Source organism: Malurus melanocephalus, unplaced genomic scaffold (genome assembly GCF_030028575.1).
Source record: "Malurus melanocephalus ecotype Western Australia unplaced genomic scaffold, MMel_1.1 scaffold_325, whole genome shotgun sequence".
NCBI lineage: Eukaryota > Metazoa > Chordata > Aves > Passeriformes > Maluridae > Malurus > Malurus melanocephalus.
The window spans coordinates 163449-177781 of record NW_026623557.1 but is presented as its reverse complement, the minus strand read 5'-3'; the positions used below and the strand labels follow the sequence as shown (position 1 = coordinate 177781).

Genomic DNA, 14333 nt, shown 5'->3' with positions numbered 1-14333 from the left:
CCATTGGCCGGCGGGGCGGGGCGCGCGCGGTTTCCCGGGCGACGGGGCGGCCCGGCGCCGCCATGGCGAGCGTGCACGAGAGCCTGTACTTCAACCCSATGCTGACGAACGGCGTCGTGCACGCGAACGTGTTCGGCGTCCGCGACTGGGTCACCCCGCACAAGATGGCCCTGCTCGTGCTCCTCAGCGAGCTGGGCCGCGCCGGCGCGCAGCTCGGCCTGCTGGAGCGGCGCCGGCTCAACCGGCTGCTGCTGCCGCTGCTGCAGGTCGGGGCCCGGGTTGGGCCTGGGGCGCGGGGGAAGGGTGAGCCCGTTGTGTCGGGGCCTGTCGCGATATGTCGCTGTCCTCCGCAGGGTCCGGATATGGCGCTGTCGCGGCTGCGCAAGGCCATCGAGGAGTGCTGCCCGCACCTGGCCGGCTCCGTCCACATCAGGTGCGGGGAGCGCGGGGCGGGTCCGTGCGGGCGGGGCGGGGGAAGARCCGCTCTGCGAATCCTCTGCGATGTTTGTGTCCGCTCTGATCCTTGAAAAGTGCTGTAAACGTCAGKTTTTAAAAGCGYGCATTTGKCCYWAAACGCTCCTTCGACAGTTTTCCTRCTTGTCATAACAAAGTTCTGAAAGGCACGAACATTRAAGCCATCAGATTTAAAGTTTCTGTGGGACAGGAGATCTGTTCTCAAATCAGATAACTCACTGAACAGCAAGAGTACATAATCAATCAAAAATTTTAAATTTAAAGAAAAAAAAAGGGTTCCTATTTGTTTTAAGAATCACCATATTTTCTAATTATTCTGTTTTAATAGAGACCTTTTTAAAAAGAAAAAAAGCCCAAATCTGATTATTGTTTGGCTTATTATTACTATTTAGTATGTTCTTATTTATCTCAGTATGAAAAATTTCTTGGGCCCAAGGAATTAGTTACSACTTGGTTCTGTTTATGTTTACTCATAAAGGAAGCAGGAGAATATTTTATATCTATATTAATACTCTAAAAAATGTAATTTTTTTCACCTGTGTAGGTTAAAACTAATGGCAGAAGGAGAACTGAAAGATATGGAACAATTTTTTGATGACCTTTCAGATTCATTCTCAGGGACAGAGCCAGAAGTTCATAAAACAAGTGTAGTAGGTAAATAATTGTTATCCATATTTTGATGTGATTGCTACCACTGATGTAATTCCCCTAGGCCAGAGGTTTGATTTTCTGGAGAGGTGTAATATTGCAGAATGTAATTTTTCTCTTGCTTGGATATTGCTTATTAACCAAYAGTTTTGGTTAGCTTATTAAACAATATTGTTGCATATTGTGAGGTTGTTACAGATTTTAACAATTCATCTGTGAGATTTGCTTCTAAATTAAGATTACACCCTGCAAAATTGAATTGTATCATTTGGTAAGCTGAGACTGATGAATTCCTATTCCATTTCTATTAATTTCTCAATAATTTCTGTTTAACGAGGAACTAAATGATGTTGTTTAAGCTGCTGGCCATGATTTCAGTCTCCTGTCTGAAGCAGGGCCTGCCAGACCGTGCTCACAGCAGGCRTTTCCCTCTCCAGGTCTGTTCCTGCGCCACATGATCCTGGCATACAACAAACTTTCCTTCAGCCAGGTCTATAAACTTTACACAGCGCTCCAGCAGTACTTTCAAAAGGATGAGAAAAAGGATGGAGCYGATGAGAATGATATGGAGCTGACAAACCCAGAGGAGCTGGATGGCAAAATGGAGAAAGAAGAACTTGATGGGCCTTTAAGGTGATATATTGGTGTTAAAGTCTTTTCCACCTCTTAAGAAAATGATTTTTTTTTTTTTTTTTAAGTTTGCTACAGCCAGGCTGAGCTTTGTGGCCGCTCGTTTCCTTGGTGCCACCATGTGGTCACATTTATCAGTGGCTCGTGAAGGTGGCACTGCCCCATYTCATCCTCACTTAGGGAACCACAGGCTAAAGGCAGTTGCTGCCCACAGTTTCCCACTGCTGGATGATTCCTCTGCTTGTCACATGCTCAAATTTTTGCAGAGGTCACTTCTGCTTCTAATAAGGAGAAGTTAAGTTCARTGGTTCTGTTTCTCTTTTCACTCTTCTCCAAATAAAAGAATTTGTGTTTAATTACCTCAAAAAGAAGCAAATACTCAGAGTTTTCACCTGTTAGAGGTGCTCCAGTGTAAGAATAATCCTGAAAGTAAAAATTTTATGTATCCATATATTTTCTACACTGTATAAACTTGTGCAGGAGATGAGTCAGGCAGCAGCTTTTGGGGTCTGGCTGTGTGCTGTACTTGGTGTCTTTCCACAGATAAACTCTTTGCAGAACAGCTGTTTTCAGGAGTGATGGATGTGGCCAAAGTGCCAGTTTGTCTCCTTGGGACTTTCTTTAGAAGGCAGAAAAAACAGAGCAAAGCCATTTGCATATGTTAATCCCAAATCTTCTCTGTGCTGTTTTTCTTTCCATTTTTTTTAGGGTGTATTTAGGGTAATGTTGCTCTCGACTATGGTCTCTACAGGCTGAAGCTGAATGGTGTGAAATCATTTGGATTGTTCACTTTGATGTAGTAAATTTTATTCTTTATTGAGTTTTCTCAGTTTTCTTTCATGTTTTGAGCTATATCTCAGAAAACTTTGTAAAGCAAAAGTGCGGGGTGTCTGATAAAATGTATTTCTGTGTTTTTCCTTGCCCCTGTTTCTAAYCAGTGTTTCTTACCAGGGAAGAAGAGATAGCCTGCAGTGGGCCTCTTTCCCAGAAACAAGCAGAGTATTTTCTTTCTCAGCAGGTATGTTAATTCTGAATAAGGTGGAGGAAATGTTCCATAACATGAATTTCACCTTGAATTTTATCTACATGTTTTCTCTGATCTGGTAGAGATTTGTTGTTATCYTGCATGTTGTTGCTCAGTATGAGCACTTGGGGCTATGAGTGTTTTATCCAGACATGTCACCATATGCTGATATTTGGTTCTGAGGAGGTCCTTCTGCTCTGCTTGCCTCACATTTCCGTGAAATGTGCAGTTTTGTTGGTTATTCCAGCTGGTAAATAAAAAAGGGAACAGAAATACACATGGACACAAATGTCAGTAATTCAGTAGTCACTAATGCTAATTTTAGTAACTACATTTTTGTAATTTTTTGTTAATTGAACTGCTAGCCAAAGCAAACTGTGGATTTATTGTATTTGTTTTCCTGAGGAGTTTTTTTTTTGTCTGAGAAGATGCATATATTCCAGTGAGCAATGCATGGCATTAATTCTTCTGAGAGAAACTTAACCAGAATTCTTTAAATATGTTTAAACAATCCTTTGAATAAGGTTTTATTTGGCTTGGTCTCTCTCATCTCTGGAAAGTGAACATTATAATATAATATAGAATCAAACTGCCACTGTCATAGTAGACAGAGCTGCTACAAAATCTTCTTTAATGTCCTCTCCAAGCAGATAACAACCTGACAATCCTGTACCACAGTATAAATTTATAACCCTCCTGATGGAGTTACATATCTTACTTGTACTGTTCAAATTTTATTCCAGGCTTCTTTATTAAAGAATGATGAGACAAAGGCTCTTGCTCCAGCATCTTTACAAAAGGAATTGAACAACTTGTTAAAATTTAATCCAGACTTTGCTGAAGCAGTAAGTATTTTTTTTCATCCACAATGGTTGTAAAGGGATTTCTTATCTCTAGRATAGGATTATTTGGGAGTAATTTAWTCTTTGTTGAAATATAAGTGGATGATAAAAGTGCGAGCAAGTTGCATGTGAATGTTTAGTAATTCAGACTAAAACTCCTGAAGGTACAGAAACCTTAATTAAGCAACGTACTTCCCCCTCATGCACTGATATAAGCCTCTTAATTTTGGTGGGACTGAGTGCATTATTCTTCAACTAAATCTAAAATTGACTTGAGCAACTTCCATAAGTTCAACTCTTTCCTACCTTGCTTTCTTCCTCCCAGCAGCCCTGGGCTGAGGCAGACAGGATTTTCCTTGCTGCTGAATGGAAGGGTATCCTTGAAAGGGTTGCCATAATTCCTGGATGGACTTCACARCATAAAGGATAATCCTGCCCAGGTCTCAATGGCAAAAAGAAAAAGCATAATTTTATATCTCCTTTTGATCTGCACAGTATTTGGAAACAATGCTCATGTTTTTTAATGTCTTCATGAGTGCAGACACTGTGGCAGTCCTGCCTCCATTCCCACTCTCACTTCACACATAAATACAGGGATTCCACCTCTGTAGAGGTCTCAGACTGGCTGGGATCATTCTGGCAGCCAGATCTTGTAATCGTCACCATTTGGCAGGTCCTGTTAGGRCAGACAACCAATTTTGTCCAAGAAATGATCCAATTTTACCCAGAAATTCTGCAGAGGTATTGTCAGTATTGGTGCAACTTCTGATCCAGCACTTTTCCTGGCTGTGCAGTATTTCACAGTTCCATACGTTGCACTAAAATACATGTAGTTACAAACAAAAAACTGGTTTAATACCTGTACAATTAAAGCTGATTTTCCTTTACTTTTCAGCATTATTTAAGCTACTTAAACAGCCTCAGAGTGCAAGATGTYTTCAGCTCCACACACAGCCTCCTGCATTACTTTGACCGGCTGATCCTCACGGGGGCAGAGAGCAAAAGCAAYGGGGACGAGGGCTACGGGCGGAGCCTGCGCTACGCCGCGCTCAACCTGGCGGCTCTGCACTGCCGATTCGGCCACTAGTAAGGGATTTACCCTGGGCATCTCAAAGTTCTGACAAACAGACCCTCCCTTCCTTCTGAAAATCCCTTCAGGGGTTTTCTCTCACTTGACAGCAGCTGTGGTTGGGTTGGGATCATCTTGCGATCTTGATTTGTTTGGGTTCGCTTTTGTTTTGATATTTATTTGGTTTCCATAATAACTGAGCCATCTAAGAGCTGGCATTTGTCTGTGTTGTGGGTATTTTTAAGTTTTCAATTACATTTCCATGACCTCAGAAGGTCAGTGGGCATGAATGCCTGTTTTCATCCATATTCTCAAGAAAGTGTGGTTGGTTTTCTGCAAGTCAACATGGAGCTGATGATCTGGCAAAAGAATAATTGAAAAAAAAAAAAAAAGCCATCTGAGCTTTTAAAATTTAAAATGCCATACGGGTGGGATTTATTTTGTTGATAAAGCTGGCCTACCCATCTTCACTTAGGGTTTGCATTTATTGATTGCTTCCTGGAGACATCATGGGAAAGGACTGGGGAAGGACGATGCAAAGTTGAGAGCAACAATTTCTACACAGGCAGATAGATTCTAAATGTTGCTCCCATTCAAACAATAACTTGGCACCATGGCATGGACTGGGAAAGCCCAATAGAGGTTATGGCTGCATTTTGGTTTGCAGATGCTGTCAGGCTTTTTGTCTTCAAAACCAGAATGTACTGCTGAGTGCTGGGAGGAAAACACAGGCTGTTAAATCAGAGATCTGAGTGGATTATGCATAATTCAGATCAATATTCCTCTGGATCAGTATCTTAAGCACTGTGGGAATASTAAYTGTTCTCCCTGTGTCTGCTCCTAGYCAGCAGGCTGAACTGGCACTTCAGGAGGCCATCAGGATTGCCCAGGAGTCCAACGACCACGTCTGCCTGCAGCACTGCCTGGTAAGGGCTGTGTTCAAATGGGGATTGAGTGGTTTTGCTCAGTGAACTGTTGCAGAACCTCTCACAGCAGCATCTCACCCAGGGCATTTGACTGGGTGACATTGTGGACGACATCACTGCTGGCACATGGGGCACCCAGGGAAAATGAACTGTAGGATCATGGGGTGGTTTTGTTGCAGCTCAGGATTAATTTCTTAAGGAGTTGTTATCCYAGAGATCTCARTAGCAAGCTCAAAGTTTAKTTTTAGGTGTTGTAAGAAGTATTTMATAAGGTTCCTCCTTCCTATCTGTTGAATTCTCAAAGAGTAACCAGCCACCTTTAAAGCAAGCAAGTGGGAGGGAAAGAYTTGGATTTCTCTGGGTTTTTTTCCCCTGTAATTAACATTATAATGAATTGACATCAATGGTATCAAACTCCTGAGGTGCTGCATTCCACAGTTCCCTGTATTTTTGTGCATCACTGAACCTCCAGCACTGGCTGGTGTCACACCAGCATCCCAGCCTAGCTGCACTTCTGATATGTTTTGCTGTGCAGCATTTAGTAGAAGTTTCTTTAGAATCAGTTAATCCTCAAGAAGATTGCATTTCCAGTGAGTTTTTGTGCATTCTGTAACAGCAAGACAAGTTAAAAATGCTGCAGCATTCAGTTATTTGTGATGAGATTTTTAATTTTTGTTCCTTGCTAGAGCTGGTTGTACATCCTGGAGCAGAAGATATTCGACAGCTGTGTTCTGCTGGAGCACTCTGTGAACAAATCCTTACATTTTGGGTTGCCGGTGAGTCCATTTCATTCATCCTTAACTTTATTCTGGGACAAACCCATGTGGCAATGGGAGTGTGTGTAATCAGAGTTTTGGGSTTTGTGGTTGGTCTGTTCAAAATATGTAACTGAATTTAAACAAACATGTATTAACACTCCAAAATCTAGCTGTTTCCATGGCTTTTATTCTTCATATTAACAAGCAGAGTTCAATTGCTTTAATGACAGAGCATTATAGCAAGGCTCACTGGTTTTCCTTCTAATTTCTTTGATTTTCAGGCAGAAAAACTCTCTGTGGCTGCTGGCCCAGGCACCATTTTGGCACAATCTGGTGCTCCAGGGAGGTTCTTGGGCCTCCACCTTCCCTGAAGCTCAGTGCTGTTGCCTCTGGCAGGGCTTTGAACACATGTTTACTAGTACAGCTCTGTCCCAGCTGTGAAATCTTGCAGGGCAGCCCTCCCCTTTGCTAGTTYATGCTCCAGATCTCTTGTCTGTTAATGTTTAGTTCTGTCTTCCCCAAATCCACAATTCCTTTGTTAAGAGAATTGTTCTAAAAAGGACTAAACTGCTGTTGTTGGGAAATAGGAGCAAACATGGCCCCTTTGTGGGGAAGAGAAGGAAAGGAAAGGCTCTGTGTTTTCACAGCTATTCTGGAGAAATACAGGTACTGGTCCTGTCCTCCTCCATAAGATTTCTATGTGGGGGAGTGGAAATTACCTTTCACATCCAACAAAATGACATTCACATATGTGTGGGTGTACATAAGTATTTAAAGAAATGCCTGGAGCAGTGTTCCTTTGTCTATGCTGTCTTTTTAGGATTCTTTTTCAGTAGTTTAGARCTGTGCTCCATGTAATTTGCAAGCCTGGGGTACTCTGTTGTCTTCCAGCACTGTAGGTAATGGGTTTTTTTCCTTCTTACCAGTATCTTGCTTCCTTGGGAATACAGTCTTTGGTTCAGCAGAGAGCTTTTGCAGGAAAGGCTGCCAACAAACTAATGGATGCCTTAAAAGATTCTGATCTGTTGCATTGGAAGCACAGCCTGTCAGAGCTCATTGACATCAGCATCGCCCAGAAAACAGCCATTTGGAGRTTATATGGCCGCAGGTATTTGCTCTGTGTGGAACTCCTGGATTAGCTCCTGCACTTGTTAGCACATAATGCATTTATATAGGTGTAACAAGTGACTGTGGCTCTGCAGTGCACTAAAATAAAGCAATCAGACTGTGATTCAGTACAGGCTGAGTGCAATTATTCCCATTCTCCTGTGTTCCTTTRAAACTCATACTGAAGAAGAGATAGAGTTTCCATTTAGTAGTGGCAAACARATCATAAATTGTTCCTGTGCCCCCACTTTCAGCATCTCTGTGCTTTGGGTGTGTGCAGCTTTCAGTCTGTAGTATTTTCTGTGCCTGCCTAGTCCAGAGTCCTTGGATAGCAGTTATTTTACRAGTTTTCCTTCTCCCCAGGCCCCTGGTTTACCAGACAATGTAGACTATTGTCCTAACAAGACCATAGATTAAAAATGATGGTTGTTTGCTGCTTGAAAAGTAAAAKATATTTCTCTTGCACAAGCACCATGGCACTTCAACAAGCCCAGACCTTGCTGAGCATGAACAGTCTGGAGGCTGTGAACGTGGGTGTTCAGCAGAACAACACCGAGTCCTTTGCTGTGGTGTTGTGTCACCTGGCAGAGCTGCACGCCGAGCAGGTGAGCTTTAGGGCTACTTSCACACAGTGGCATTTGGTGAGAGGATGTGTGGGTGTTGCTGACAGAGGGTGCAAGACTTGACTTGTGTTTTTTTCTGCCTTTAATGCCTGCTCTGGGGGCAGAGATAATGCAGGGTGTTTGCTTGGCAAGTCCCTTCTCTGGGGGTTGTAATGAAAGGGAGGGGAGCAGGGCCCACCCTGRTACATTAATCAATGTCCTTCTGTGTTCCAGGGGTACTTTGCAGCTGCTTCTGAAATACTGAAACACCTAAAGGAGAGATTCCCTCCCAACAGTCAGCATGCACAGGTAGAATATTTATCATTCAGCCTCTAAGTTATGTAACTGTTATACAGTAGGATCTGGATCCCATTGCTCCTGATTTTTCCTCTGTATGCCTTGGGCTATAYGTTTTCTCATTTCCCTTGGCTCATCCTCATGGGAAGCTATGCAGCATCAGCTGTTTTACAAAAGCATGGAAAAGCTGCCTCTGTTGTTTTCAGACTGGTGAGACATTTCTCTCACCACAGTTTCCTAAGATGAAGCTGTGTAAGAAGAAATTTCATTAACAGAGGAATATACATCTGCTTCATGAGCACATAGAGCAGTTAAATGCTCTGCATTGATTTGAGCTTCAAAGTTCTTTTTAATTAGTGCTGCTTATTTTGATATATTACAATCCAGAAATAACTGAGATAGTAGGCTAATAACCTGAGTTTTGTGTGATCTGGGAAATATTACCACAGCAATCTATAAGACACTATTTACATTGAAGCATTTGASATCTCATTAGATATGGTGTGGTCCTCTTTTCACTACAGAACAAATCTACTGCCTCAAACCATTAGTACTGATTCAAAAGAGCCTTTTTACTTAAAATTCAGTCAAGTAGGTGTTTCAAGTAGATATTGAAACAATCCAGACCTGAGCATTTCTGTTGAGGACAGTAATTCAGTAAATCTAATAACTGGACAGTGGATTTAGTGTGTCTAGACATAACTATCCACCAGGGAAAATAAAAAGTAAATTCTAACCTGGGATTAGAAAATGAGCAGGCACAAYTTCTAAAACTTGTTCCTGAATATTCTTTGTTTAGCTTTGGATGCTGTTTGATCAGAAAATCCAGTTTGAGCGAGCCATGAATGATGGCAGATACCATGTGGCAGATTCTCTTGTAGCAGGAATTACAGCACTTAATAGCATTGAAGGTGTATACAGGTAAGAAATCATGGATYTTCATGCACTTGCAGGTATGTTCCATGAAAATAATGAAAAATTTAGCAAAATGATCACTGGCAGTCATATGTGCTTATATATTTTTCCCTTTCCAGACCTAGTTAAGATCATGGTGTCTAACCTATAGGGCTTATTCCCTTAGAGCACATCCTGCAATAATAATTTGTAYTTGTTGCTCTGGACATTTTAACAACTGGAATAGCCAAAGTTGGTRTTATTCTAGAGCTGTGAATCTGTTGTGATAACTTCTTCAAAATCTGCTGTACTCAAACCTGAGCACAAAGCAGATTTTTATGTTAAATAGCTGGGGAGGGAGCTCAGGACTTGAGCAAATTCCTCTGTGGCCTGGTTTCTACATCTCCAAAATGGAACAATGTGATTTTTTTTTTTCACACACCTTAATGGGTTCTCATTTCTAAATGAGAATAAGGTRTTAAAAATAGTCACAGTTAAAACTTGTTATTTGGTGAGTATGAAAACCAGCTTGCTGTTGAAATAATTCCTTGTTGATTTTCAATAAGTCAAAACACSTTAAAAGCAGCCAGTGCCAGTCAGCTGGAAGATGGGTATTCAAGCTGTGGGACCTGATGCTTGTCCTTCTGGAATTGGACTGATCATGAATTCCCTGATCTTTAAATACTCTGCTCAGTGTCTGGTTCAGGGCRTTTGTACCCATCCCYTGCTGCTRTGCRTTTGGTCCTGACTTCCYTGTTCTCCATTTTCCTGTGGCTCCRTATCCTTGTTAACTCAAGCCAATTTTAGCTGCTTTACCTCATACCTGTTTTTCTCACAGATAATTACTTGTGCTTTCTAGCTCGCAGGCCCTCCCACTTCTGCTGCCTGTTTGGCCTTTGGTTTTGGCAATCCCTGGTTTCTATCTAAAGCTGTTTTATGAGTTTGATCCTTTCTGCCTGGGAGTTGTCCAGTTGGCACCAGGGAGATCTGTTTTTCCTCCTGTCTGCGTGTGCAGCATGTGTACACTTTGTCAGGGTGCCAGTCTGCAGTTACAAGAAACGCAGGTCACAAAACAGAAACGTGTTTTACTGTGTTCTGCAGAGCAGAATTGTATCTRAAATACAAAAATACAGTGTTATTTCCTTTCTACCACAACAGAAAGGCCATTGTATTGAAAGCCCAAAATCAAATGTCAGAGGCACACAAACTTCTGCAGAAATTGTTGATCCACTGCCAGAAAATCAAGAACACTGAGATGGTGATTAGGTAAGAATGTTTCATTTTCAGAGTATTAAAGCCACTTTTCAGTGATTAGAATCAGCCATTTCAATTTGTCTGTGTTCAGACTTCACTAGTCTTCAGATTACCTGCTGTGATTCTGAGATTACAGAGTCATTTCAATTATTAATCACAGTGTGGAGGAATCATCAAAATATCGTGGCATTGAAACCTAGTTATTTTTAAGATGTAAACTAAAAGGTGGTAAACTTGAAGATTCCATTGAAGAAGGAAGCATTGCATCTAAAATAAATAGGAAATGGAAATGTGTGTGTGTGTGTAGTTCTACCCTGGTGTAAATCTTCAGAAAGCTACAGTGTTATTTAATCTTTTGCATTTCTGTGACATTTCCTCTTAATGGTGTAATTTAAATTTACGGTATACGCAGCAGCGTAATCCATAATAAAACCAATACCTTTATGGATGGACTAATTCCTTGRGAAACAAGTGGACATTTTCCATGCAGAGTGAAGATTTATAACTGTTTGTCCCTGTTTTGTTAGCGTGCTGCTGTCCATAGCAGAGCTGTACTGGAGATCCTCGTGTCACACCATAGCGCTGCCGGTGCTGCTCCAGGCTCTGGCCCTCGCTCGGGAATACAGCCTGCAGTACTTGGCTTCTGAAACTCTGCTCAACTTGGCTTTCTCCCAGGTAGGTCTGATTTGTGTTTTCACAGGGCTGCAGGGCAACATTTATTCTGGGGATCTGGATGTTGTTTTTATTCCTGTGAGATTTAAGAACACAACCTTGTTGGAATTAAATTATTGATTCTGAAGAAGCATACTCTGAATGTAAAAGCTTTCGAGGAAGTTAATAAAAATCAAGTTTCATGTGTATCACTAAAATGTATAGTTATCGTATATAATTTAGCAGCACAAATTTGCCCTGTCTTAATGCCTTCAGTTCTTTTTTTATGTTGGCACTTTGGCTTTCTAATAGCACAGGTTGGCTTGTGTATTAAAAATAATGCTGGTAATGAGTTCAGTTATATTGTTTATTCTGAGAGACGTGGCTGTCAGCACTGAGTGGAGAAACCATTTTCAGTCATTTCAGAGAGTAGCTAATTTCTACTGACAAGTTTGGATTGAAAAGAAGATTGTGGGGAAAAAGCTGGAAAAATAATTGTGTGTGTTACATCATATTACTAGAAACAGACATGGCTTGTGTTGGTGTTCCCTGAGGATGCTGCTCATACAAGTGGATTCCAGTGTGACCAAACATTTCTCTTTCAGCTGATCCTTGGCATTCCTGAACAAGCCCTGAATATCTTGCACATGGCAATAGAACCTGTCTTGGCCCACGGAGCYGTCCTGGACAAAGGCTGTGCCATGTTCTTGGTGGCCAAATGTCAGGTGGCTTCTGCAGCTTCCTACACTCCACAAAAGAAGATTGAAGGTAGTGTGATGAGTAATTCTCTCTTAAACTGTGCTCACAAGTGCAAACCAGTATCTGTACTGGAGTCCTGCTACACCAGTGTTACCTGGTTATTGGATACAAAATCAATTTGGAATTACCAACAGATGTTTATAACAGAACATTGTTTATCTGCATACTCTCACGCATGTATTTTGCAGCAAAGGCTGAATAATAGAAAGTAGCTGAGAGACCATGTTGCTAAGACACAAATGGTTTTGAAAAGTGAGGAATTTATAATTGGGCTCTTTAGACTTGAGCTGCCTTGCTTGGAGTTGTTCCTGTGATATTTTCTTAAATATGTCTATACCCCTTTTCCCCACAGCTTTGGAATCTGCTATCTTGAATCTAAACGAAGCCAAGACTTACTTTGCCAAAGTGGACTGCAAAGAGCAGCTCAGAGATGTTCTCTACTTCCAAGCCCGGCTGTTCCACACCCTCGGCAAGACCCAGGAAAGGAACAAATGTGCCATGTTGTTCCGTCAGTTGCACCAGGAGCTGCCAGCACACGGTGTCCCCTTAATCAACGCCTTCAAGTGATGCATTTAAAGATGAGATTTGTTTTCCTGTTTTGTTTTTGTTTGGTTGGTTTTTTTACGAATGYCTTTTTATTGTATTCAGTCATCCCCGTTCAGAATAACTGCCAATAAATCATGATCTGCTCTTGAACAAACTTGTGTTTTGTAACACAAATGTAGTTTTCCACCCATTTCACTTTTGTTCTGTACTTGAAGTTAAAAAATGCATACGGAAAAAAAGAGAAAAGACCCTCTTGACTGTGTTAGAAACACACTGAGGGGCGTAGTGCAGTCATGATGAAATAGTGTTCTGTTCTTAGTAGTGGCATTTCCAGAATCAATGCAGGCTTTATGAACACTGGGGTACAAAAAATAGTGGAAAATGTAGGCAAAGATCTTCTGTGCTCTTTGTAAGTGGTATGGCAGGGGGAGTCTCATTTAAAACRTGTCCTTGCTTTTAACCTGTCTGCAGTTGCTGTTTACGCTGTAGAAACAGATGGTGTTGGCAGAAGGGAAAAAAAACAGGGTTCAGTCAGAGAGGTGTAACAGTGCAAAGTCCTGGCACTGTTGTTTCATGTGTCCTTGTGCAGAGGGGGGATGAGGAGAGTGARGAGTGGGAGACAAGCCCCAGCTCTGCTGAAACGTTTTTATTGTGTGTGYTCTCCTCTCAGCACTGTGTATCATTGACCTGCTCTGCTTTTATGGGTAAAAAGATCACAACTGACTGAAGGGGCCTCCAGGAAATCTGGAGAGGGACTGTGGACAAGGGYTTGGAGTGACAGGACAAGGGGRAATGGCTTCCCATGGACAGAGGGCAGGGTTAGATGGGATACTGGGGAGAAATTCTGCCCTGTGAGGTGGGGAGGCCCTGGGAAGCTGTGGCTGTCCCATCCCTGGAAGTGTCCAAAGCCAAGCCTGAATGGGGCTACTAGGACAGTGGAAGGTGAGAAGTGCTCAAGAGATGGCCTTTGAGGTCCCTTCTAATCCAAACCATTCTATAATTGAATATCTGGCATTGACTGGCATTGATGTGCTGGCATTGACTGCTAGCAATGAGATCCTCATTTTGGAAGAAAATTTCATTTTGGCTGTAGTGTGGGATTTGATGGGACTGCACTTCTGTGAGTGTAAATCTTCTGTGGGTGCCAGTCACCCGGTGACTCTATAAAAGCTGAACATCAATAAACACCMGGAGATACCCTGCCTGGAAGCAGTAGATTTAACTGTGGCATTGTCAGCAGTGAGAAAGCCAGACCAGACCTAAACCTGGCTCYGCTGGAGCCCTGCCAGGTCAGGAGGAAGAGAGAAACTCCAAGGTGTGGTTGAGACAAGGATAGTCCCGTGTTAGTTTACACATCCATTAATTAGTGCTGCATCGGGGCAGTTGGCAGATCATCAGGGCCTTGATTTTAAAAGTGGTTGTTTCCAATAGCAAAGGGGAACCCAGCTTTGTGGAACACTGGTAGTGGTTCATTCCCTCTCAGCTGCATTGTGACCAGCATCGAGGAGTTTAAGCCTTAAAATGTTTGGAGCACCTACCAAGTTACAGTAAGTGCACAAACCTGATTTTTAGAATTGCTTTCAAGATTCTGGTCACCCACAGAGCTGGCAAAGAGGCCTGGCTCTGCTCTGGGGAGCTCTGCAGTGTCAAAATTGTGCCCACAAACGAGTCTTAAAACAAAATGAGGAAGAGGGTTTGGCCAGCTGTGGCATTTGCATCTATTCAAGGCTGAAACTGTAGCATCACGAAAAGAAAACCGCGGGTGAGCTGGTGCAGAAATGGTGCTGGATGGCAATAAAAACAAACCCCAAATATTGGGCAAAGYGAAGGGGTATGTTTACCGAGGGCTGGT

The 14333-nt window shown here is 42.2% G+C and overlaps 1 protein-coding gene across 1 annotated transcript; it reads left to right on the top strand.

Annotated features, from left to right (window-relative positions):
* Positions 1 to 41: 41 nt before the first annotated feature.
* Positions 42 to 12652, top strand: ANAPC5 (anaphase promoting complex subunit 5). The gene is made up of 17 exons (XM_057377793.1): positions 42 to 266; positions 354 to 433; positions 1019 to 1128; positions 1560 to 1755; positions 2704 to 2770; positions 3520 to 3621; positions 4514 to 4704; positions 5532 to 5613; positions 6300 to 6389; positions 7298 to 7479; positions 7948 to 8083; positions 8315 to 8389; positions 9177 to 9298; positions 10430 to 10537; positions 11053 to 11200; positions 11782 to 11944; positions 12288 to 12652. Exons 1-17 carry the CDS (start codon positions 63 to 65, stop codon positions 12500 to 12502), a joined length of 2271 nt encoding a protein of 756 aa, XP_057233776.1. The 5' UTR covers positions 42 to 62; the 3' UTR covers positions 12503 to 12652.
* Positions 12653 to 14333: the final 1681 nt, after the last annotated feature.